The 22973-nt window shown below is 57.6% G+C and overlaps 2 protein-coding genes across 2 annotated transcripts in view; one reads left to right on the forward strand and one right to left on the reverse strand.

Annotated features, from left to right (window-relative positions):
* Positions 1–2074: 2074 nt before the first annotated feature.
* LOC102943017 (GTPase HRas) lies at positions 2075–6584 on the forward strand. The gene is made up of 5 exons (XM_037888485.2): positions 2075–2215; positions 3319–3504; positions 3623–3801; positions 4849–5008; positions 5481–6584. Exons 2-5 carry the CDS (start codon positions 3394–3396, stop codon positions 5589–5591), a joined length of 561 nt encoding a protein of 186 aa, XP_037744413.1. The 5' UTR covers positions 2075–2215; positions 3319–3393; the 3' UTR covers positions 5592–6584.
* Positions 6585–7575: 991 nt separating this feature from the next.
* The window catches only part of KASH5 (KASH domain containing 5), a 28320-nt gene continuing 12922 nt past the window's right edge, over positions 7576–22973 (reverse strand). The window contains exons 11-19 of the mRNA XM_043534281.1: positions 22790–22849; positions 21763–21827; positions 17873–17960; positions 16431–16559; positions 15478–15590; positions 14449–14602; positions 10510–10574; positions 9269–9379; positions 7576–7912 (exon numbers count right to left, since the gene is read on the reverse strand). Coding sequence (XP_043390216.1) covers positions 7702–7912; positions 9269–9379; positions 10510–10574; positions 14449–14602; positions 15478–15590; positions 16431–16559; positions 17873–17960; positions 21763–21827; positions 22790–22849 — 996 coding nt within the window. The 3' untranslated portion in view covers positions 7576–7701. The remainder of the gene's footprint in view (positions 7913–9268; positions 9380–10509; positions 10575–14448; positions 14603–15477; positions 15591–16430; positions 16560–17872; positions 17961–21762; positions 21828–22789; positions 22850–22973) is intronic.

Consider the following 22973-nt stretch of genomic DNA (forward strand, 5'->3'; position numbering starts at 1 on the left):
GACAGGGCCGGGCTGGCAGGGGGCTGCGGGTCGGGAGTGAGGGGCACCGGCAGGGCTGGGGGGGGCAGGGCCGGGCTGGCAGGGGGCTGCGGGTTGGGAGTGAGGGGCACCGGCAGGGCTCGGGGGGGACAGGGCCGGACTAGCAGGGGCTGCGGGTCGGGAGTGAGGGGCACTGGCAGGGCTCGGGGGGGACAGATCCGGGCTAGCAGGGGGCTGCGGGTCGGGAGTGAGGGGCACCGGCAGGGCTGGGGGGGGGACAGGGCCGGGCTGGCAGGGGGCTGCGGGTCGGGAGTGAGGGGCACCGGCAGGGCTGGGGGGGCCCAGGGCCGGGCTGGCAGGGGGCTGCGGGTGGGGAGTGAGGGGCACCGGCAGGGCTCTGGGGGGGACAGGGCCGGGCTGGCTGGGGGCTGCGGGTCGGGAGTGAGGGGCACCGGCTGGGCTGGGGGGGACAGGGCCGGGCTGCCAGGGGGCTGCGGGTTGGGAGTGAGGGGCACCGGCAGGGCTGGGGGGGGACAGGGCCGGGCTGGCAGGGGGCTGCGGGTCGGGAGTGAGGGGCACCGGCAGGGCTGGGGGGGTCCCAGGGCTGGGCTAGCAGGGGGCTGCGGGTCGGGAGTGAGGGGCACCGGCAGGGCTGGGGGGGACAGGGCCGGGCTGGCAGGGGGCTGCGGGTCGGGAGTGAGGGGCACCGGCAGGACTGGGGGGGGCCAGGGCCGGGCTGGCAGGGGGCTGCGGGTCGGGAGTGAGGGGCACCGGCAGGGCTGGGGGGGGCAGGGCCGGGCTGGCAGGGGGCTGCGGGTCGGGAGTGAGGGGCACCGGCAGGGCTGGGGGGGGCAGGGCCGGGCTGGCAGGGGGCTGCGGGTCGGGAGTGAGGGGCACCGGCAGGGCTGGGGGGGGCCCAGGGCCGGGCTGGCAGGGGGCTGCGGGGCGGGAGTGAGGGGCACCGGCAGGGCTGGGGGGGGCAGGGCCGGGCTGGCAGGGGGCTGCGGGTCGGGAGTGAGGGGCACCGGCAGGGCTCGGGGGGGACAGGGCCGGGCTGGCAGGGGGCTGCGGGTCAGGAGTGAGGGGCACCGGCAGGGCTGGGGGGGGCAGGGCCGGGCTGGCAGGGGGCTGCGGGTCGGGAGTGAGGGGCACCGGCAGGGCTGGGGGGGCCCAGGGCCGGGCTGGCAGGGGGCTGCGGGGCGGGAGTGAGGGGCACCGGCAGGGCTGGGGGGGGGACAGGGCCGGGCTGGCAGGGGGCTGCGGGTCGGGAGTGAGGGGCACCGGCAGGGCTGGGGGGGTCAGGGCCGGGCTGGCAGGGGGCTGCGGGTCGGGAGTGAGGGGCACCGGCAGGGCTGGGGGGGTCAGGGCCGGGCTGGCAGGGGGCTGCGGGTCAGGAGTGAGGGGCACCGGCAGGGCTGGGGGGGTCAGGGCCGGGCTGGCAGGGGGCTGCGGGTCGGGAGTGAGGGGCACCGGCAGGGCTGGGGGGGTCAGGGCCGGGCTGGCAGGGGGCTGCGGGTCGGGAGTGAGGGGCACCGGCAGGGCTGGGGGGGTCAGGGCCGGGCTAGCAGGGGGTTGCGGGTCGGGAGTGAGGGGCACCGGCAGGGCTGGGGGGGGCCCAGGGCCGGGCTGGCAGGGGGCTGCGGGGCGGGAGTGAGGGGCACCGGCAGGGCTGGGGGGGGCAGGGCCGGGCTGCCAGGGGGCTGCGGGTCGGGAGTGAGGGGCACCGGCAGGGCTGGGGGGGGACAGGGCCGGGCTGGCAGGGGGCTGCGGGTCGGGAGTGAGGGGCACCGGCAGGGCTGGGGGGGGTCAGGGCCGGGCTGGCAGGGGCTGCGGGTCGGGAGTGAGGGGCACCGGCAGGGCTGGGGGGGTCAGGGCCGGGCTGGCAGGGGGCTGCGGGTCGGGAGTGAGGGGCACCGGCAGGGCTGGGGGGGGACAGGGCCGGGCTGGCAGGGGCTGCGGGTCGGGAGTGAGGGGCACCGGCAGGGCTGGGTGGGGTTCGGGCCCCTCTAGGGGGCGCTGGCTGCCCCCCCGCAGCCTCTCTACCCCCATTCCAGTTCCCTCTCTATGGTGCCCCCCCCGTCCAGCGCTGATTGGCTGCTGCGTGGCGTGGGGGAGGGGCGGCGCTGCCATTGGCTGCGGGGGGAGGTGTCCGGCGCGAGGCCTGTCCCGTGCTGGGCCCGGGAGCGGCTGCAGGGCGGGGCCGTGGGGGGGCAGCGAGCCCCTGAGCCGGCTGCAGGTGCGGGGGGGTCTGGCACAGGCGTGGGGGAGAGGGGCTGTAGAAAGGCGGGGTGCTGCCCGGGGGCGCAGGGGATGCATAAGGGTGGGGCGGTGCATTGAGGGACGGGGTGGGGGAGATGCACTGGAGGCTGGGGGGGTGCATAAGTGTGGGGCGGTACATTGAGGGATAGGGTGGGGGAGATGCACTGGAGGCTGGGGGGTGCATAAGGGTGGGGCGGTGCATTGAGGGACGGGGTGGGGGGATGCACTGGAGGCTGGGGGGGTGCATAAGGGTGGGGCGGAGTTGCATTGCTGTGGGGTGCATACAGTGGGGGAGCTTTCAGTGTGGGGGTGGGGTGTAGGAGGTGGGAGGGTTGGTATGGGAGGGGCGGTGTGGGGGGTATAGGGGAGGGGCGGCATGGGGGGCATTGAATGCAGCAACAGGGAGGGAGGATCTGCTTCAGGGTGTGTTAAAGGGGGCTGGGCAGAGGGGAGGTGGCTGCACTGAAGTGGGGGGTGCGGTGGGGATGCGGGAGGGAGGGCTGATGGGGGGGTCAATGCTGGGTGGGGAGCAGCTGCTATGGTGAGGGGTTGTGTTTGGGGGGGAGGCCATCGGCGGCTGTGGGGTGGGGTTGTGTTTGGGGGGGGGAGGCCATCGGCGGCTGTGGGGCGGGGTTGCGTTGGGGGGGGAGGCCATCGGCGGCTGGGGGGGCGGGGTTGCGTTTGGGGGGGAGGCCATCGGCGGCTGGGGGGGCGGGGTTGCGTTTGGGGGGGAGGCCATCGGCGGCTGGGGGGCGGGGTTGCGTTTGGGGGGGAGGCCATCGGCGGCTGGGGGGGCGGGGTTGCGTTTGGGGGGGAGGCCATCGGCGGCTGGGGGGGCGGGGTTGCGTTTGGGGGGGAGGCCATCGGCGGCTGGGGGGTGGGGTTGCGTTTGGGGGGGAGGCCATCGGTGGCGGGGGGGGCTAGGCTGGGGGGAGGTATTGGGGGCAGCGGGGGGATTGCAGGGCTGGTACTGAATGCGGGAGGCCGTTCTCAGGGCTGGTCTGGGGTTCCCCACACGGGCGGTGGCAGAGAGAACCCAGGCGTCCTGGTTCCCCGCTCTAATGTTGTGGCTGGTTCCAGGGCCAGCCTCGAGCGATGATCCAGGCCGGGACCCCCGGGGGGGCCGTTTGATCCCCGCGCCGCGCCCCGGCCGTCATGACCGAGTACAAGCTGGTGGTGGTGGGGGCTGGTGGTGTCGGCAAGAGTGCGCTCACCATCCAGCTCATCCAGAACCACTTCGTGGATGAGTACGACCCCACCATAGAGGTGAGACCCCTTCCCCCCGGCCCCAGAGGGGGCCCTGCCTGCCCAGCCCCCCTGCCCAGGGGCCCCCCTCCTGCCCCAGAGGGCCCCGTGTGTCAGGCACTGTCTCATCCCCTCCCAGGACTCGTACCGGAAGCAGGTGGTGATTGACGGCGAGACGTGCCTGCTGGACATCCTGGACACGGCCGGGCAGGAGGAGTACAGCGCCATGCGCGACCAGTACATGCGCACGGGCGAGGGCTTCCTCTGTGTCTTCGCCATCAACAACGCAAAGTCCTTCGAGGACGTGCACCACTACAGGTCAGCGGGGTCCCTACCCCAGCCCGGGGCGGCGCGTGGGTAGATTTGGGATAACGAGGGGCTGCAGGTTGCAGTTGAGAGGCACCGGTGAGGCAGGGCTGTGGGGGAGCCCAGGACTGGGATAATGGGGGGGACTGCGGGTCGGGGTTGAGGGGCACCAACAGGGCTGGCGGGGGGGGAGCCCAGGGCTGGGATAATGGGGGGCTGTGGGTTGGGGAGCATCGGCAGAGCTGGGGGGAGCCCAGGGCTGGGATGCGGGGGGCTGGGGGTTGGGGAGCATCGGCAGAGCTGGGGGGAGCCCAGGGCTGGGATGCTGGGGGGCTGGAGGTTGGGGAGCATCGGCAGAGCTGGAGGGAGCCCAGGCTAGGAGGCTGGGGGGCTGGAGGTTGGGGAGCATCGGCAGAGCTGGGGGGAGCCCAGGGCTGGGATGCTGGGGGGCTGGAGGTTGGGGAGCATCGGCAGAGCTGGGGGGAGCCCAGGGCTGGGATGCGGGGGGCTGGGGGTTGGGGAGCATCGGCAGAGCTGGGGGGAGCCCAGGGCTGGGATGTGGGGGGCTGGGGGTTGGGGAGCATCGGCAGAGCTGGAGGGAGCCCAGGCTAGGAGGCTGGGGGGCTGGAGGTTGGGGAGCATCGGCAGAGCTGGGGGGAGCCCAGGGCTGGGACGCTGGGGGGCTGGAGGTTGGGGAGCATCGGCAGAGCTGGGGGGAGCCCGGGGCTGGGATGCGGGGGGTTGGGGAACATCGCAGACCTTCGCACACCTTGCCTGGTCGTAGGCCATGCTGTCCCCCATTCTGTGGCAGAGCGTTGGGTTGCCGATGCCGAACCCGCTGGCACCAGGGAGCGTTGGCTCCGGCTCTGTATTAAAGCCAGAGCAGCAGCGGCAGCCTCTAGTCGATGGCCCCTCAGGAGCCCAGGTGCCGTCCGGCCTGGCGTCCTCTCCGCTGGGCAGCGATGCTGCGGGATTGGGGGCGGTTGGCGGTGGGGTCGCTCTTCTCTCCAGCCCCAGCTGTGTACTTCGGCTCTGATGGCCCCTTTCCTTCTGCCCCAGGGAGCAGATCAGCAGGGTGAAGGATTCGGATGACGTCCCCATGGTCTTAGTCGGTAACAAGTGCGACCTGCCCTCTCGGACGGTGGACACCAAACAGGCTCAGGAGCTGGCGAAGAACTACGGCATCCCTTTCATTGAGACCTCGGCCAAAACCAGGCAGGTGCGTGGGGGACACTGCTGGCGGTGGGGATGCAGAGCGACACCGGCCTGTTCCCTTGGCCCCAGAGCTGGCCAGAGAATGATTTTTTTTTTTTTAAAGGTGGTAAATACAAAATCTTTTGATTGGGGCGGGCTGCTACCCATGTTCTCCTTGCTAGGCTGGGTCCCCCAGGTGGTCTCCATATCCCGAAACGCCTAGCTCGATTCCAAGAGTGACTGGAGACTTTTGGCTAGTCTTGTTGGAATGCGTTTCGGGAGGGATATTAAACATCCCGTGCATCAGAGCTAGGAGGAGACCGAGCATTTGCGGGTAGATGCCGGCATCCGCGTTCTGCAGCATTTCAGCACCTTTGTCGGCCACGCTAGGGCTCCTTAACTGTGCACCAGCCATGCTTTCGGGCGGGGGATTTGTCTAAACCGCCCTTTAGCTGCGCGTGTTTCTCTTCTCGCCCTTTGTGCTCTCGTCACGCCAGGGAGTGGAGGACGCTTTCTACACGCTGGTGCGGGAGATCCGGAAGCACAAAGAGAAGATCAGCAACGGACGCAAGAAGAAATGCTCCAAGAAGAAGTGCGTGATCCTCTGAGGGACAGACTGGCGCGGGAGCGGTGAGGATCCTTCCGCCCCCCCACCCTTCCCCTCCTGAGCCCTTTTGGTTGGTAAACTCCAGCAGTGCAGCATCCAGCAACATCCTGATGCTCGGTTGGCTTTGGAGCAGCCGGGAGGAGAAGGCAGCAGAGACTAGGATGTGACTCTCTTTTGGTTTCGTGGTTCCATTCGTCCCTGAAGCTCCAACTAAAAACAAGTTTCAAAACTGCAACGATCTACCCTACCCCCTGATGTCAGCCCAGAGACGCCCTTCGTTTTGCCGGCTGTTTTTGATAGGAGAAGGAAACATCCCCTGGAACGACAGAAGACGGAAGCGCGGGCAGCAAAATCCCATGAGCTGAGGGGTTGTAATTCCTCCCTGTCCGATCAAATACCAGGTTGTGGTGACACAGACAGCGTATTCCTAGCGTGGTTGAATCTCTGGTCCTGTTAGCAGCTCTCCGCATCCCTCTGGTTTGCTCTCCAGTTGGAGAGCAGGTCTTCACCAGGACAAGAACAGCTGTGCCCCCCTTAGCGCACAGCCTGTTCCCGCCATGGAGGGAGAGGGTAATTTGCTCCCCAGCGAAATAAGAGTGTAACAGCTGGAGGTTTCATAAGCCCTGCAGTCAAGAAGGGTGCCAGGTTCTGGGGATGGCCCCACTCCATTGGCATACCTGGTGGGTGGGAAGCCAGGGACCGTGGTGGGGTTTGGGTCCCTCAGAGCAGAGACGTAAGAAGGGCACTAGCTGTGTTTTGAGGGGAGTGATAGATTGGGGTTACCCTCTGTTCCTCTCCTGCTGTTTTGGGTGTTCCTGGGAAATCGGTGTAAGTTTTTGTGATGGGGGGAAGATCCAGCGGCTCGTGGAAATGGCTCAGCTGTGTACGCATGCTCTGTTTCTGGGTCCACCCCCTAGAAAGGCATTTCTCCCCCGATGTGCTGTGCAGAGAAATGGGAGCTGCAAATAAACCAGTGAAGAAGTTAACCCAGCCACACACGTGCCCCGTCGGCCTGCGTTTCCCAATCCCTGCGTCTTGGGCTGAAAAATCGTAGTTGACATTGACGGGGAGCTGCCGCAGCCTGGTTTGATTTCGGGAGGAGGAAGGTGGGAGGGCAGAACCGGCAATTCAGTTCCTGGCCTGGGGATCCCAGGTAGACAGACCCCGAGTCCATCATCGTTTAGCTTTTGTCCACAGTTCTGTTGCTTCTGCACAAATGCTCAAGGTCCTAGGGTGGCTGAGTCTTAAACTCGTCAGTCTCCGCTTGCTCGCAGGATGTGTGCTATGGCTGCATCCAAGCCTGGGGGACCGGGTGGGATGCACCAGGGCGTGTGCTGGGGCAGAAGCTGAGCACCAGACCCGGGGTGAGGGGGTAATTGCAAGTGCTGACAGCTGGGATCTTTCCTGCTGCTCAGGCCAGGGCTCACCCAAGGGCTCTGCAGCTGTGGGACTCTAGGAGAGGAGGTGCTGGGAGCGGGACCGTCTGGCTGCAGAAGCGGGACCTGGCTCTCGATTGGGCTGCTTGGAGCAGGGATGGGCATGGAGTTTAAAGCCACCTTTGTGGTTCCTGGATCTGGGGCCTGCCTGGGCCCCGCTGTCAATGGGGCAGATCTGGGGCTGCTCTAACTTTCTTTGATTCCCACTGGCCCCGAGGAGTAAAGAATAACCACAGCACCTTGCTCTGCCCCCAGTGGGCCCTGGGGGTAGGGAATAGCCACCGTGCAGGGAGCCCTGGCTACACCCCTGCCCCGTCCCCTGTGCCAAGGGCTGGCAGCGAAGCCCTTAGGCCAGCTCTGCCCTGGTGGTGGGTTGGTGGGAGGGGGGCCCTATCACAGCCACTCAAAGCTGCCAGAGTGCCGCAGAAGGGGCCTCAGGCGACCGAGAACAAGGGCTGCCTGCGGGAGGGGACCCAGCAGGGACGCGAGCTCCCTTGGCCAGCTGTGGGCACAGGCTGACCCTGCACCGAAAGCTACGCTCCCGTTTTATTGGACCAAACTGCTGTTTTATTTGCCTTCAAGTCGGAGCTGCTCCTAGCGAGGGCAGCCAGCAGCTTAAAACGGTCCTTCCCTGGCCCCCAACGAGCTGCTTTCCCCTGTCTAGGTGGGAAGGGGTCACACAGGAGGGGGCCTCAGGTACCACAGCTGGAGGTGCGGCCACACCAGCCTTGTGGGCATGGTCCAGCCGGGCTGCTGCCTGCATGGTAACACCAGGCAGCACAGCGCTGGCACCAGGAGGAGTGTGACGAGCAGGGCCCGCAGCAGGCGCCTGGGGAGGACGTGGGGCTGTGGTCGCTGCAGAAGGGAAATCAGGCCCCAGGGAAACCTGCAAAAAGAAACATGTTGCTTTTACAAAGGAGAGATGCTGTGACTTTGCCCCCTCCCATCCAGAATGCACCAGAGAGCCACCTCCCAAATCAATCCCTCAGGAAGAAAGCTCACACCAAGATAAATGTGGGGTTGAAGGCTCTTGCTCCCAGATGTGCGCCCGCCCCCCACCCCAGTCTGATCTATGCACGGGGGGCGGGGGGGGGGGGCGTAGCAGAGAGGAATTAACGCCAGTGTTGGTTAACACCCCTCTGCACACACCGTTCAGAGCTTTCTGTTAACCTGGGGCACGTTATGACCTCACTTTAGACCAGGTTTATTTCACTTTAGCTTAAATCTTTCAGGAAGTGGTTTAAGCTGCCGTGAAAGGAGAGCGTCCACCCTGCGGTTTGCACCTATCTAAACAGATTGAAAGTTGCTCTGTTAGGCAAGCTGGTGCCACTTTCTCCTGGGTGAGCCCTGAGCCTTCTCAGTTTCCCTTTGCATCTGGATTTCTACATTGCAAGGTCAGTAGGTTCCGCCCCCGTCCTGCTGCCCCAAGGACCACACTTCCTTAACTAAAAGAAAAGGAGGACTTGTGGCACCTTAGAGATCCACAGCATGCATCCGATGAAGTGAGCTGTAGCTCACGAAAGCTCATGCTCAAATAAATTGGTTAGTCTCTAAGGTGCCACAAGTCCTCCTTTTCTTTTTGCGAATACAGACTAACAGGGCTGTTACTCTGAAACTTCCTTAACTGCTGTCTGAAATAGACCAGGCCTGTGAGAGAAACAGCCAGGCTTGATTTACATATGGCTGGTGATGGAGAACTGACCCCAGCCCTGGGATGTTGGCCCCATGGTTAATTCCCCTCATTGTTAAATATTGTGCCTTGTTTCTGTAGCCTCAGGTTCCAGCCACTGGATCGTGTTAGACCTTTGTCTGCTAGCCTGAAGAGCCCATGACGTCGGTGCTGACCCCTTAACCATCTCTGTGAGCTAATTAGATGTGGCTCCTGGAGCCATGTTTTCCAATCCTCAAACCATTCAGGGGGCTCTTCTCTTAACCCTCTCCAGTTTATCAACATCCTTCTTGAGTTGCGGACACCAAAACTGGGTACAGGATTCCAGCCAGGCCAAATACCGAAGGAATGTAACCTCCTTGCTCCTCCTGGGGTTCTTGCTGTTTATACATCCCGGTGCTGAGTGTGATACAGCAGAAAAAACATTCTTGACTTGCCCACGCATCCTCTGGGATATCCCTGGCACTGGCCGGACAGAGCTCTTTGGTGGGTGTGTGGGAGAGTGGAACCGCCTAGGCACGGGGGTGTGGTGGAGGACTGGGATTAGACTGAACTCTGCAGGGGGCTACTCACCATAGTGCAAAGGTTTCAAACCAGCAGTCGTGCAGCTGCTTCTGTTTGATGGGGGACAGCTGATTCTGCACTGGGATGAGTGCACCTTGCTGCAGGCCTCCCGCAGGGCTCCTGGAAGAGAGAGGCCAAGCTTTGAACCTCGGTGCATCATTGGGATGAGGGATGTTGAACAAGGCCATTGGCTGGGGACTGTGGGGAGGGACAGCTTGAGGCTACGTGCTCCAGACACACGGTACCTCTACTTAGGGATAAAAATCCTGTGGCTCTGGGTCTGCTGACTCAGGCTTGCAGGGTTCAGGCTGTGGGGCTATAAAAGGTTTGGGGCCAGGCTCAAGCTTGGACTCTGAGACATTCCCCCTCACGGGGTCTCAGAGGCCAAATGCACTCTGGTTTTATAGCCCCCCAAATCCTGAGCCCAAGTCAGCTGACCAAGGCCAGCCACAGTCCTGCCATAGGTCTTTAATTGGAGCAGGGAGATACCCAGGCAGGGCCACTCACCTGCTCAGATGCTGAACCAGTCACAGAGCTGTTAGGAATAGTGAGAAGAGCTCGGTGAGATCCAGCCCGGCTGGACAACTAAGATCATTCTAGACAACAGCTTCACGCTGTGCTCTGGCCCATGGGGGAATGGCAAACGCCCCACCATTGCTAAGGGTGCGACTGAGCTTTTGCTGGAGTTGGTGAGAGCAGGAGAGCACCAGAAATGATCAGAGCCTTAGAAAACACAACCTCTGGGGAAGGGCTGAAAGAACTGGGCATTTTAGTTTAGAGAAGGCTGAGGGGGGGATAAGTCTTCCAGTATGGATGAGGTCATTCTAAGGAGGACGGCGATCGGCTCTCCATGTCCACCGAGGGTAAGACAAGAGGGAACTGGCTTTGTTTGCAGCAAGTGCCATTTGGGTTGGATATTAGGAAAAGCTTTCTAGCTTTAAGGCTAGCTCAGCAAGGGAATGGGTGACCAAGGCAGGCTGTGGAAACCCGGGCATGGGAGGTTTGCTGGGTCTGTCCTCAGTGTGGGGGGTGGAGTAGATGACCTCTGGACGTCCCTTCTGTGGCTCTGAGCCACGTCCTCGGCTGGTGGAAATGATCTTAGCTACCGGGAAGTCAGCAGAGCTCTGTGTGCCAGCTGCGGGGCTGTTCCACCCTCTCAGGGCTGTAACCGGACCCCCGTAACGGCTCTTCACCATGGTTAAAATGCCAGCCTTGCCCCTTCAGCAGCTTTTGGTCACTCACAGGCTTACCTCTCTGCTGCGCTGGACAACAGAGTGTCTGCGGGCCCGGCCTCCAGACAGATGGGCTTTGCTGCCTGAGAGAAACAATCAGATACAATGAGGCGTGAACGGGCTATTGTTCCAGAGCTGTCCCCACCCTGCTCAGCAGAGCTTAGCTGCTGTACCGCAGGCTGTGCTGTGATACAGAACTGCCATGGCAGCAGGATGGGTTTTACAGTAGGGTGCTTGTCAGATTTTCTCAGCAGGGAGCTGGGGTCTCTCTTCTCTGCTGGCTCCAGAAAGCTGCCAGCTGGCTCCAGAGGGTTGCCAGGAGGCATGCTGAAGGAAGGAAATCAGTATTCTTTCATCTAATGCATAATTTTCCTGGGGAGCTCTCATTACTCCGGGATCTAGTGGAAGCCGGTCACATTTTCCAAAGGGGTTGAACACTTAGATCAGAATATCTTGGATAATAAGATAATTTAAAAAAACTAATAAAGAGTTTTATCTGAGCACCTTGCTAACAGATTTAGCCTCACAACCCCCTAGGAGGGAGGGAAAGACTGTTATCCCCCATTTATAGCTGAGGCACATGCAAAGATGGGCAGAGCAGGGATTCAAACCCATGTTGCCAAATGCCAAAGCGAGGGCCCAAACCACAGGACCATCTGTCTTGTCTGGTTTAGTAGGGATGTAAACCCTCATGGTTCAGAGACTGCACTTTTAAACAACGTGGGGTAGGATATCCCGTAACTGTAGGGTTGCTGGCTTGGTCAGTCACTGGTCTGATCCAGCCTGGCAATTGTCCTATTCTCCTAAATTCTCCTAAAACAGGGGCATGAAAGCTGGCCTGTGGTAGGCAAAGTTGGCATTTCAATTGTCTGAGGGCTCTAGTGAGCCAGGCAAAAAGCGGAGGGATCTATACTGCACCGCTTGCCCATCTAAAAGGCCTGTTCCGCTGCCAATCTCCGAGCACAAGTCCTGTCTCTCTGGGAGGTCTGGCAGCAGTGTGCCCATTTTGTGGACAGTGACTCAAGCACAAAAATGGCTTGTACGGAAAGCAGACTGTACAGCCTGGTCTGCACTTACACTGGCACAGCTGTGTCGGTCAGGGGTGTGACAAAACCACTCTCTGCCCTACTTAGCTATGCTGACAAAACCTCCAGTGTAGACACAGGGATGCCCACGTATGAGTGCTGCTGTTGGACAGATGCTGTTCCTACTCCAGCAGAACGCCTCTTCTGTCAGTGCAGGTTGCATCTATGGTGGGCACAGGCTGTGCGGTGTAGATATGGCCTCAGATCAATAGCAAACCGAGGAGTCCTGAGCAGCTGCTCCGGTCAGACTGCTTAGGGGTGTCCAGCTGGAGAAGCAATGAATCCTTAATGAAATGGATTGTAAAAGTGAGACCCAGTGCACGGTCGGCAACCCTGGAGTTAGCTCTTACAAGGAAGTAGGATTTTTTGCTGCAATCCATTCCCCATTGCTATGACTAGACCGCAGCAGTGGCCTGCCTCATGGTGGGGGCTGTTCAGATAAACAGGTCCCTTACGGGAAATACTCCTGTCCAGCTAGTAATCATGAGGCAGACACATCAATATTGTTAAGGGCCATGTGGGTTTTTTATTTCCTTTTCCCTAGCAGAAAACAATTTTCTTTAAAAGGAACCTCTTCCCATTCAGGGCCCCCGTGGCTGATAAGAACCTCTTAGCAGGAAAGGGGTAATTAGCGAGCACAATGGAGGAAGAAAAGGAGGACTTGTGGCACCTTAGAGACTAACACATTTATTTGAGCATAAGCTTTCGTGAGCTACAGCTCATTTCATCGGATGCTGTAGCTCACGAAAGCTTATGCTCAAATAAATTGGTTAGTCTCTAAGGTGCCACAAGTCCTCCTGTTCTTTTTGCGAATACAGACTAACACGGCTGCTACTCTGAAACCTGTCACAATGGAGGAGTTAGCCCATTACCAGGGAGATGTTCATTTGTCTAAGTCGGGGAGGAGAGGGGCACGGGTTATAAAGGAAATAAAGCGTAAAGTTCACAATGGCCTGATCTAACTACAGCCCCTGCCCCCGTCTCTGCTTGTGGCACAATTCACCCGCAGCCATGTGAAGCATTGTGTACTACTGTAAATGACTGCACAAGGGGCAAGGCAATGGTGAGCTTGGCTCTTTCTAGTCTTCTCTGCTGGGGCTAGCACAGCTGCAGCTCCTCCGGGCCAGGGAAGCCCTATTGTAGACGCAACTCCTGCTGCTGCTGGCATCCTTACGGTTATGGCCTAGATGCTCAACGGTATTTAGGTGCCTGACCCCCATAGTTAGGTGGCTAAATAGCCTTCGAGGATCTGGGCCCCTGTCTTCTGCTTGTTTTAAAAGATGGCAGTCAGATGAGCCTTGTACCAGTGCAGACACACTTGTGCTCTGTCTGTGCATCTGAGTAACACCCTTTATGGAGTCTCAGAATCATTAGTCGCTTATGAAAATCTTGTAGATGCTAAAGCCAGAAGGGAGCCCGGTGGTCATCCAGGCTTGACCTCCTGTGAAAGCAGCCATAGGACTGCCCTGAACTAACTCCGGGGGGAACTTGAGCTGGTCTTTGAGAAAAACAGCCCCTCTAATTGCCAGGGATGGAGAATCCCATACAGGCCTGGGTCAATCGTTCTCATGGTTAACTCCCTTCACTGTTAAAGTCTGCACCTTGTTTCCAGCCTGAATTTGTCTAGTTTCACCTTCCAGCCTTTGGATCATGTTAGACCAGGGGTCGGCAACCTTTCAGAAGTGGTGTGCCGAGTCTTCATTCATTCACTCTAATGTAAGGTTCTGCGTGCCAGTAATACATTTTAACCTTTTTAGAAGGTCTCTTTCTATAAGTCTTTAATATATAACTAAACTATTGTTGTATGTAAAGTAAATAAGGTTTTTAAAATGTTTAAGAAGCTTCATTTAAAATTAAATTAAAATGCAGAGCCCCTCAGACCCATGGCCGGGACCCGGACAGTGTGAGTGCCACTGAAAATCAGCTTGCATGCCGCCTTTGGCACGTGTGCCATAGGTTGCCTACCACGTGTTAGACCTTTGTCTGCTGGATTGAAGAGCCCTCTATTAGCAAATTTATATTCCCCATGCAGGTACCTATAGACTGTGATTGAGTCACTCTCCACTTTATCAACATCCTTCTTGAATTGGATCTTAGACTCTCTGGGACTCAGTTTCCCTATCTGTAAAATGGGGACAATCCCTTCCTTTCTCTGCCTGGGCTATTTCAATTCTAAGCTCTTCAGGGCAAGGGCTGTCTCTTGCTGTGTGCATGTACAGCACCCAGTGCGATGAGGCCCTGATTGCAGCTGGGTGCTACCATAATCCTACAAGTGTTACACACACCCCTTGCCCAGACATGTGTTTAATATTTCTTTCCAAGAAAGAGGGAGAGCAACCAGCTCCAAGAATGCAAATTATCTCCAGAAACCTATTATTCAAATGGCTGGTGCTCTCCATGGGGCGGTTAGCTAATGCCTCCTGGCTGGGTGTTCATTGTCAGCGCGAGCGTTCATCGCCATCAATTTCCCTACTGCCGGCGCCACTTTGTAACCGAGCAGGGATTGGAGTTGAATGATTGGAGGGGGATGAAATCTTATAGGCCTTTGCCGGCGCAGGGGAGGAGAGCAAATCTGAGCTTCTGCGCTGTTCCATGTGCTGGCTGGGATGCTGCCGGTACAAATAAGGCTGGTTCTGCCGCTGGCGTAGCTGACAGCATCGCAGGATCTGGCCGGAGCCTGAAGACACTCGCGCCTGAGTCTGACAGTGCCATTATTATTTATAGCACAGGAGCAGCTAGAGGGCCTGACTGAGAGCGGACGCCTGCCAAGGCTGTAACTCATCCGGCTGCAATCAGGCTAAAGGCATTCCCCTGGGTGTGTGCTAGGAAAGGCAGTTGGATTTAGCTAGCCCACGTTAACTAAGGTCTGTACCTTCCCTTCCGGCCAAGGAAGCACATGGGTCTCCAAGCAGGATAAGCAGCTGTGCTCTTCACTGGTCCCCATGGCTAGTTTAAGCTGCTCCTCTGTGCCATGTGCACACAACTCTTCCTTGGCTGGGCAGTTCCCACCTCTCCTCTCCTCTGTGCTAGATGGGAAGAGAGGGGTTGTTTATCGTCACAGCAATGCCTGAACAGAGACTGGCGCTAGGCACTGTACAAATACATACATAAGGGGAGAGGGTCACTCTCCCAAAAAGCTTACATGCTGAAAAGACAAGACAAAAGGTGGGAGGGAAAACTGAGGCACGGGGCAAGGAAGGGACTTGCCCAAGGTTAGCAGCAAAGATGGGACTAGCATGCAGGTCTCCTGACTCCCAACTAAGTGCCCTATCCACTCGCCACACTGCCTCTCACTAACAGATCCGTCTGCTAGGGAAATGATTTAGAGTCTGGTTTTATGCCCATCAAGAACAATCAGATTCCACATGATTCCCAAGAGATCGCAGCTACTCCTGGCAAACGCCCCGCTGTTCCAGATCAGCTGGGAGTTCACCAGATAGCTTGGCTGGCAGTGTGGGGAATGTTGTTATTTATTAACTGTTTGTGTTGCAGACACATTTAATAATCCCAATTAAGGATCATCCCCCTTGTGCAGTGGGTGTGTACATATCCCCGGTGTGTGTCAACGACGGGTACCTCTACAGCAATAAAAGACCCACAACTAGCCCGGGTCAGCTGGCTCGGGCTGTGGGGTTATAAAATTGCTGTATAGACATTCGGGCTCAGGCTGGAGCCTGGGATCTGAGACCCCACAAAGTGGGAGGGTCCCAGAGCCTGGGCTCCAGCCCCAACATCTACACTGCAGTTTTCTAATTCTGCAGGATGAGCCCTAGACAGCTGCCCTGGGCCAGGATGGCTGTTCCGCGGGTCTTTTATGGCAGTGCCAACGTGCCCGATGGAGCTGGGGGAAGAGCCAGCAGCATGGGACAGGTAGAAGGCAGCTCCCTCGTCCCGTTCGTACCTTTCTGGCATCTCTGGTGTCAGTCGCTGCTGCTGCTCAGCCAGGACTTTGGCTTCCGCGGCGGGGCTTGGCTGAGCCAGCCATGCTGGGGTGCAATCGGCCGTACCCACATCCTGGGGAAACAGGTCCCTGAGTCAGTGCAGCCAATAGCTGGGTAAGGCAAACATCTGGGAGCTGTTGTCCAAGGCTCCCAAAGCGCATCCCCGGGCCAGCTAAGCTCTGCAGTTCCCATGTAAGTGCGGCTGGCTCCCTTTTAAGCCACAGACAAGAGCAGAGACTCACACTGCTCATGCTCTGAATGAGGGGCAGAGGCAGGAATAGAACCCAGGAGTCCTGACACGAGTTCCCCCTCCCCCGCTATAACCACTAGCCCTCACTGGCCCCCGGAGTTGAGAATAAAATATTCCAACACTATCTCCCACTTCCCTGGACCACGTTCCCTTCCAATGCAGGGACTAGGCCTCACGACTCCTGACTCTCAGGCCTCCCGACCCTGTCCTAACCTCTCTACACTACTCGCTGCTAGAAATGGAGACCCCAAGAGTTTTTAATGCCTCCCGCAAATGGAGCATGCCTCCTACAAAGCCCCCGCCCCGCTCCCTGCGGCAGAAGCCCCCTGGCCCAGCACTGGGGTCAACCCTAACTGAGGGGAGAGCAACCCCTGCAGCACCAAGAAGCATTGGGGTCAGCACAAATAAGGGAGAGCGCCCCCTAGGGAAGCACCATGACATCCTGCAGCCTGCGGTGGGTTTTTGCTGAAGGCCTCCCTTCCAGCTCATGCCCAGTCCTGTGTTCAGCTCTGCGAGATTTGACTAATCTGAGTATTTAGCCCAGCATCTGGCCTGCCGTCAGCCCAGCGTGGTGGCTCTCAGGGTCAAGTAAAGGGGCAGGGCTCCAGCTGGTGAGAGAGCTTGAACATTGCTTCCCTCTCCACCCCTGGTTCCCACCCTCACCTGCTCCTCTGCCACCGCCCTGACATCCACGGGGCTCATCTCGACAAGTAGCTGTGCCAATGCAGGAGCTCCTGAGCCTGGCAACACCCCACACAGCGGGCTGGGCAGCCTGGCCTCGGCCTTTCGTCCCTGCATGGAGAACGGGGCGGGGCAGTAGTGCACATACAACAGCGATTTATCCTCGTGCAAACTGTCCTTGGGCGGGCTGAGGGTCAAATCCTCAGCTGGAGAACATCAGTAGAGCCCAGGGAGCCTGCGGCAAAGCCCCGTTCCATTAAGCCCATGTGGCTTCTAAAACTCAGGCGCTTGGAGTTTCAAATTAGCTGAGGCACCCGAAATAACTGGCTGCCTATGAAAAACAGGGACTAAACAGCCCCATGCCTCGGTTTACCCCCTGGGCATCCTGCAGATGAGGACACTGATTTGCACTTTATTATGCGCTGTGAGATCTGTAGGTGAGAGCGCCCTGCATGGTTACTCCTTATCGTTCTAATACTGAGCCACGGGACATCCCGCCCAGGTCAGGGCTATTTGGGGACCTTTCTAATGCAGTTCCTCTGTGGTTTGCTATATCAGCCCCGCCCTGCAGACGCTGCAGCTGTATTGTGGAGTTCTCTCGCCCTGTCTCCGGAAGAAAGTGGTGGCGGCTTCCCAGAGGGATGTGGAGCTGTCCGGGTCCAAGCGGCGAGCTCAAGTGCAGTGACGGTACAATCGAGCTTTGCACACAGAAGGGATGCGAAAAGCTGCTTTGGGGGAGATGTTTCCCTGGTCTTTCTCTAGAGTAGTAAGCAAGCGTGCTTCCTTGATTCATAGATTCTAGGGCCAAAAGGGACCCCTTGCTCCTCTGGTCTAACCTCCTGTGTATCCCAGGCCATAAGACTGCCCTGAATTAATTTCTGTTTCAACTACGGCAGATCTTTTAGAAAAACAGGTTTCAGAGTAACAGCCGTGTTAGTCTGTATTCGTAAAAAGAAAAGGAGTACTTGTGGCACCTTAGAGACTAACCAGTTTATTTGAGCATGAGCTTTCGTGAGCTACAGCTCACTTCTTCTCACGAAAGCTCATGCTCAAATAAACTGGTTAGTCTCTAAGGTGCCACAAGTACTCCTTTTCTTTTTAGAAAAACAGAACATCTTGATTTAAAGAGGGCCTGGGACGGGGAAATCCACCAGAGTCGTTTCAGCAGTTAATTCCCCTCACTGTTCAGTTTGCTGGGGAACTGGGGGTCAGCATGGAGTCTGAGGACACAGCACCTCCTCCTGCATGCTGCCGGCCATTGCCCCTTACTGCATCACCAACACTACTACTGTAGCTGTTCCTTTGAGGCCTCCCAGCCAGCTACTGAGCAGGCCTCACCTGGCTTGACTTTTGAACTCTACCAGGATCAAAGCACAAGGTTAATTGGGCTTGCCAGATCAATGCGAGGCTGTCCTTCCCCCTACCTGCTGGATTTCTTCTATCTCCATGCAGAGTGGCTGTGCAGGAAGCTGACGGTGGGGTATAAGCTCGTGGGGCAGCTCCTTCGGCAGCCTGTATAAACACAGTCAGTTCTCTTTCTTCCAGCCTCTGCATTCAGTTGTCTAACGTCTGGGATATCCTTGCTTTTCATATAAATATCCAACCCCGCTTTGAATTGTACTAAATTCTTGGCCCCAGCGGAATCATGTGGCTATGAGTTCCACAGTCTATTCCCCTGTAGTGAGAGGTCAGCTCATGGCCAGACTCAGGTGGGTTTATAGTTTTTCCAGAGCTCTTGGCTATTTATTTTTTAATCTTTACCATTTGAAGTCTGGATGGTTTAATTACAGTTAAGGCCAATGAAATTTCCAGCAATCGGCTCTGAATTCAAAATTGCAGGGCAGGGAGGGTCTTTATGTTCACTGTTTGCACAGCAGCGGGCTCTTTTTGCTAGCTATCTGCAAGGGATTTCACTCTATCATATGGTGCCTGGGACGCTGCATGAACATGACAATGATAAGCCAGGTGCGACACGCCTGTGCCGCGGTGACTTTTCCATCACTGACTGCTGTGATCCGAGAGCAGTTTGCATCATCAAAAATGGGCCCTGGGTGTCCCGGGGGGAAAACACCCAGCCAATTGCTAGCAGCATGGGAGCAGCACCAATGCCCTATGGGACCAGACCAGCAAGAGCTAGCTAAACAGCCACGAGAAGGATTATCATCCTCCCATGGGGAAACCGAGACAGAGAGAGATGAGGGTAATTGTGGCAGAGTTGGGAACGACGCCAGATCTCCTGAGTTCAGTACCTTAACCACAGTCCTTCATAACTCTGAGCCTTTATTATTGTCAATGCAACTGGGCAGGGCCAGAGAAGAGCTCAGAAACCTGGTTCTCTGGGGTCGTCTGGATCTCCCATCCCCAGTGCGGGAGAGTGGCTAAGCAAACTGAGCTGTCTCCCTGCCCCCAACATTTCTTCCTGTGGCGTCCAAGCCCCACAGCTTCCTCCTGAGCATGAGGCAGGAAGAGAGCTTGCTCAAACCTCACGCCTCACCTCTGCACAGAGTGGAGCATCTGCAGTGCTCACACGGACTGGTGAGAGACAATTGGTGGATAAAGATCACCAGAGAGTATGGCTGGGAGGAGTGTTTCTGCCTGCACCAGGTAGCCTGTGGATCAGGGCCCTTTCCAAGCAGATGCAGCCTAGCTTGCAGCTTCCAGTGAAATTTGTCCTGTCCCCAGCCTGGCCCTTGGGAGACCTGTGTCTCTCTCGCACCGGTGCCACACGACCCACTTTTATATCGGGAGCTGGGGTCTGAGCTGGGAAGAGGTGAGGTCAGTGCAGAGGTCCCAGCAGGGAGCTCACATTACACATCTGCCCTGGGCTTTAGCAAGGAGGGGAGCTGAATTCAGACTAGCTCTGGGGAAGAGGCTACAGGGAACAATCCTGCCCCACCCTACGGGGCAGGGGATGGGCTAGACAGGAAATGTGGGTTTCAGAGATGTCCCTAGGCTGGATATAGGGCTGCCAAGTTTGGTTGGACATATTCCTGGAAGTTTCATCACATGACATAATCTCTAATTAAAGATTAACCTTTAATTCCTGGAGACTCCAGGGCAATCCTGCAAAACTGGCAACCCTAGCTGGTTTTTTGGGGCCAGCATCCTAGCCCTGTGAGAGCAGCCCAAGCTCCCCTTCCCATTTGCCTGATGCTCTCTACTCCTCCTCCCACCTTTCTGACACCCCTGCCAAAGAATGACCAGTGCCCTGACCCCTCCCCTGCAAATTGTTAAAGCCATCCCATATCGCGGTAAGGGCGAGCATTTCATGCATTACATTATGGTTCCATATATAAAGGGCGTGTAGAGGTTTTAACAAATGGCTAACCCATCGTTAGAGCCCCGCAGTGCAGGAAGTGCCTTAGAACGGTCCATAACGCCTTGCGCTGAGGGGCTTAGAACCGCCTCTAACCCATGCTGCTCCTGTCCTCCACATGTTTATTAGATCTAGTGATCGCTGATTCATCCTTTATAAAGGGAGCCCTGGTACGCAGCATGACAGGGCAAGGCCCCGGTCACACAGTGTGCACAAACCCCCAGGGAGTTTTGCTACTTATCTAATCTAGGTCTGTCCATCTAACTGCCAGTCACTGGTTCTCATTCTGCCATTCTCCGTGAGATTAAAGAGCCCTTTAATACCCACGATTTTCTCCCTAGACACTGTAATCAAGCCTCCTCTTGCCCTTCTTTTTGGATACACTAAACAGATTGAGCTCCTTGCATCTCTCACTGTAAGGCGTTGTTTTCCCCAACTCTTGAATTATTTCTGTAGCTCTTCTCTGCACCCCCTCCAATTTTGCAACATCTTTTTTAAAATAAGGACATCAGAACTGGATGCAGGGTTCTCGTTTCATCTCGCCGTCACTCAGAGCACATGAGAAGGGATTCCTGAAACGAGCCTCTCGCTCCCGGCTGAGCTAGGGCAGATACTCGGTCTTGATTAAAAGACTGATAGAGAGACCCGCCCGTCCCGAGGTGAACTGTTCCACTGGTTAATTACACCCTGTTAAAAATCTGCATCTCACTTCTAGTCTGAATTTGTCTGCTTCAGCTTCCATCCATTGGCTCTGGAGTGAGCTAACCTAACCTACAGATTTCAGAGTAACAGCCGTGTTAGTCTGTATTCGCAAGAAGAAAAGGAGTACTTCTGGCACCTTAGAGACTAACCAATTTATTTGAGCATTAGCTTTCGTGAGCTACAGCTCACTTCATCGGATGCATACTGTGGAAGGTACACAAGATCTTTTTATACACACAAAGTATGAAAAAATGGGTGTTTAACATGCTTTGTGTGTATAAAAAGATCTTGTGTACTTTCCACGGTATGCATCCGATGAAGTGAGCTGTAGCTCACGAAAGCTTATGCTCAAATAAATTGGTTAGTCTCTAAGGTGCCACAAGTCCTCCTTTTCTTCTAACCTACAGAGTGCGTGTGTGTGTCTGCCCTCATTAGACAGACACAGAGACAGATTAGATGGGATAGTTTCTGGCTCAGGGAATAAACCTGATTTCATCAGCCTGAGGTTCCCTTCTGAGCAGGTTATTCCAGGACTGTCCCTGCTGCCCTCGGAAGCAGCTGGCTGCCGGAGGAGACAGGGGACAGAGTGCTGGCCTTGCAATGCACATGCAGTGTGGACAGTGCTCGCCAGGCACCCTTTGGGGGAGCCAGTGGCATGGCGCCGTGTATGAACTGCAGCCCAGAAGCAACCCCCAACACTGAGCGGGAAGCTGCAAGCATTGGACTGCACGGTGTGTGCTGCAGAGCCCCACAACGCAGCTCCTGCCTTACTGCTTCAAGGATTGCAGGGTGCCCCCTAAGCGCTACTCTCAGTAATATCCATGCTCCGGTGGCCCCACGGGACTCAGCTGTGGCACAGAATAACCAGGGAATAAGGCTCTCTCAGCTACGCCCCCTCGTACCCCTCTCCTCCAGCCCACCACTTGGGGCTGCTACTCAAGTGGCTGTGCCCTGGGGGGTGGTCTGTCAGGAATCAGGACCTGTAGCAGGCTGCCTGATGGTTGGGAGGGGTCAGTAAACCAGCTCAGCCCAGCAGCTGTTTGGTGACTGTGATAGCTCCTGCTTGTCCCCAGCCCTGCTCCTACTTCACCTCCATCCAGGTAACCCGGCTCTGACCGCGGCTCCAATTCCTGACTTCAGCTCTGACCCTTGGCTCGGGCACCTGGCCTCTGACTCCTGCTCTGACCGCCCACACCCTGGGCACTGACATTCTCCCTGCCCTTCATGCCAGCCTGGCTGGTGTACAGACAATGAACAGAGCTGGGTACCTAGGAGGGGCTGCTCAGAAGGACTTACATGGCCAGGTCTTCGGTGGTTTGGCACAGCTGCTCCTGCAGCTGGCTTGTTTCCAGTCTCAGCTCCTGTGGAGGAAGGACAGATCCTCTGGAGTTTCCTCTGCCATATAAGCCGTGTTCTCCCAAACCACCCAGCTCATCAGGCGTTCCTACAGCCAACGGGCCTAGTTCTCCATTACACTTGCACCTCTCTTGGTGGCCCTGGCACAGTAAAGGTCCTTAAAGTGGGGCAGAAATGGCCCTCTAGAAACTCCCCACTGTGCAAGGAATATAACTGCTCTCCCCTCAGCCCCAGGCATAGGGGGCCAGTGGGGGCATGGCTGGAGCACACGGCATTGTGGCTGTTCTCCACTACCCAAGCCCCACAGGAGCCAGATTGGAGGCATGGCCAGAGGGGACCATAGGCTTTAAGTTAGAGCAGCCCTGAGGTCACTCTAACCTATGCCAGGGCCCCCTATCCACAGCCCTGGAATACAAGGAGTGCAAAGATGGCTTAAAGCCACCTTAACCTGCCCCTCCCACACTCACCCCCCTGCTCTGGTGCAGGAGCAAAGTAACTGAGATTCAGGCCAGCCAAATTTAGGGATCTCCTGGGAGTCCTGCGTCATTGAATCTAGTCCCTACAGGCCACCCCGTTGTACCATAAACTTATCAAGCTCCATCATCAGATTATTGTTTGTCCCCACCACTCCTACTGGGAGGCTGTTGTGGAAACTCCCTGCTCTCATGGTTAGAAACCAGCTTCTAATTTCCAGCTGAAACTCAACCCTGGCCAGTTTATCGCCATTTGTTGAACTCAGGTGACCAGCACTGGACACAGGATGCTGGATGAGGTCCCACCGGTGCCTTGCACAATGGCGTGAATACTTCTTGGGGCCGTTTGACTTAGAACACCTGTCTCCTCCATGGTCCACTGCTCCAGGAGGAGGATACAGAGAGAGCACATGGGGCTGGGCAGGGAGGATCCAGGCTCTTTGGTGAATCAGGTGGAGAGGCCAACGGAGCAGATGGGCAGGACCCTTCACTACCTGCACCATGGTCCTGTACTCCGCCAGCATCGCTGTCAGTTCTTCGGCACGGTTTGTTTTCTGCAAAAAGCCCAAAAAAACCAGCTTTGCCCCTTCTGTCATGGTGACAAAGGGGGCTCTGACAGATTATCCCTGAGTAGCTGCTTATTAGACACAGGTCTAGCTTTGAGCTTAATTTTGAGTC

This window comes from Chelonia mydas, chromosome 23 (assembly GCF_015237465.2).
Source record: "Chelonia mydas isolate rCheMyd1 chromosome 23, rCheMyd1.pri.v2, whole genome shotgun sequence".
Lineage (NCBI taxonomy): Eukaryota > Metazoa > Chordata > Testudines > Cheloniidae > Chelonia > Chelonia mydas.

Excerpts from the sequence above, each read along its gene's own strand:
- LOC102943017 (XM_037888485.2), top strand. The coding sequence starts at position 3,394 with ATGACCGAGTACAAGCTGGTGGTGGTGGGGGCTGGTGGTGTCGGCAAG. Across the intron at positions 3,505-3,622 it reads AGTACGACCCCACCATAGAG|GACTCGTACCGGAAGCAGGT; the intron begins GTGAGACCCCTT and ends ATCCCCTCCCAG. Across the intron at positions 3,802-4,848 it reads GAGGACGTGCACCACTACAG|GGAGCAGATCAGCAGGGTGA; the intron begins GTCAGCGGGGTC and ends CTTCTGCCCCAG.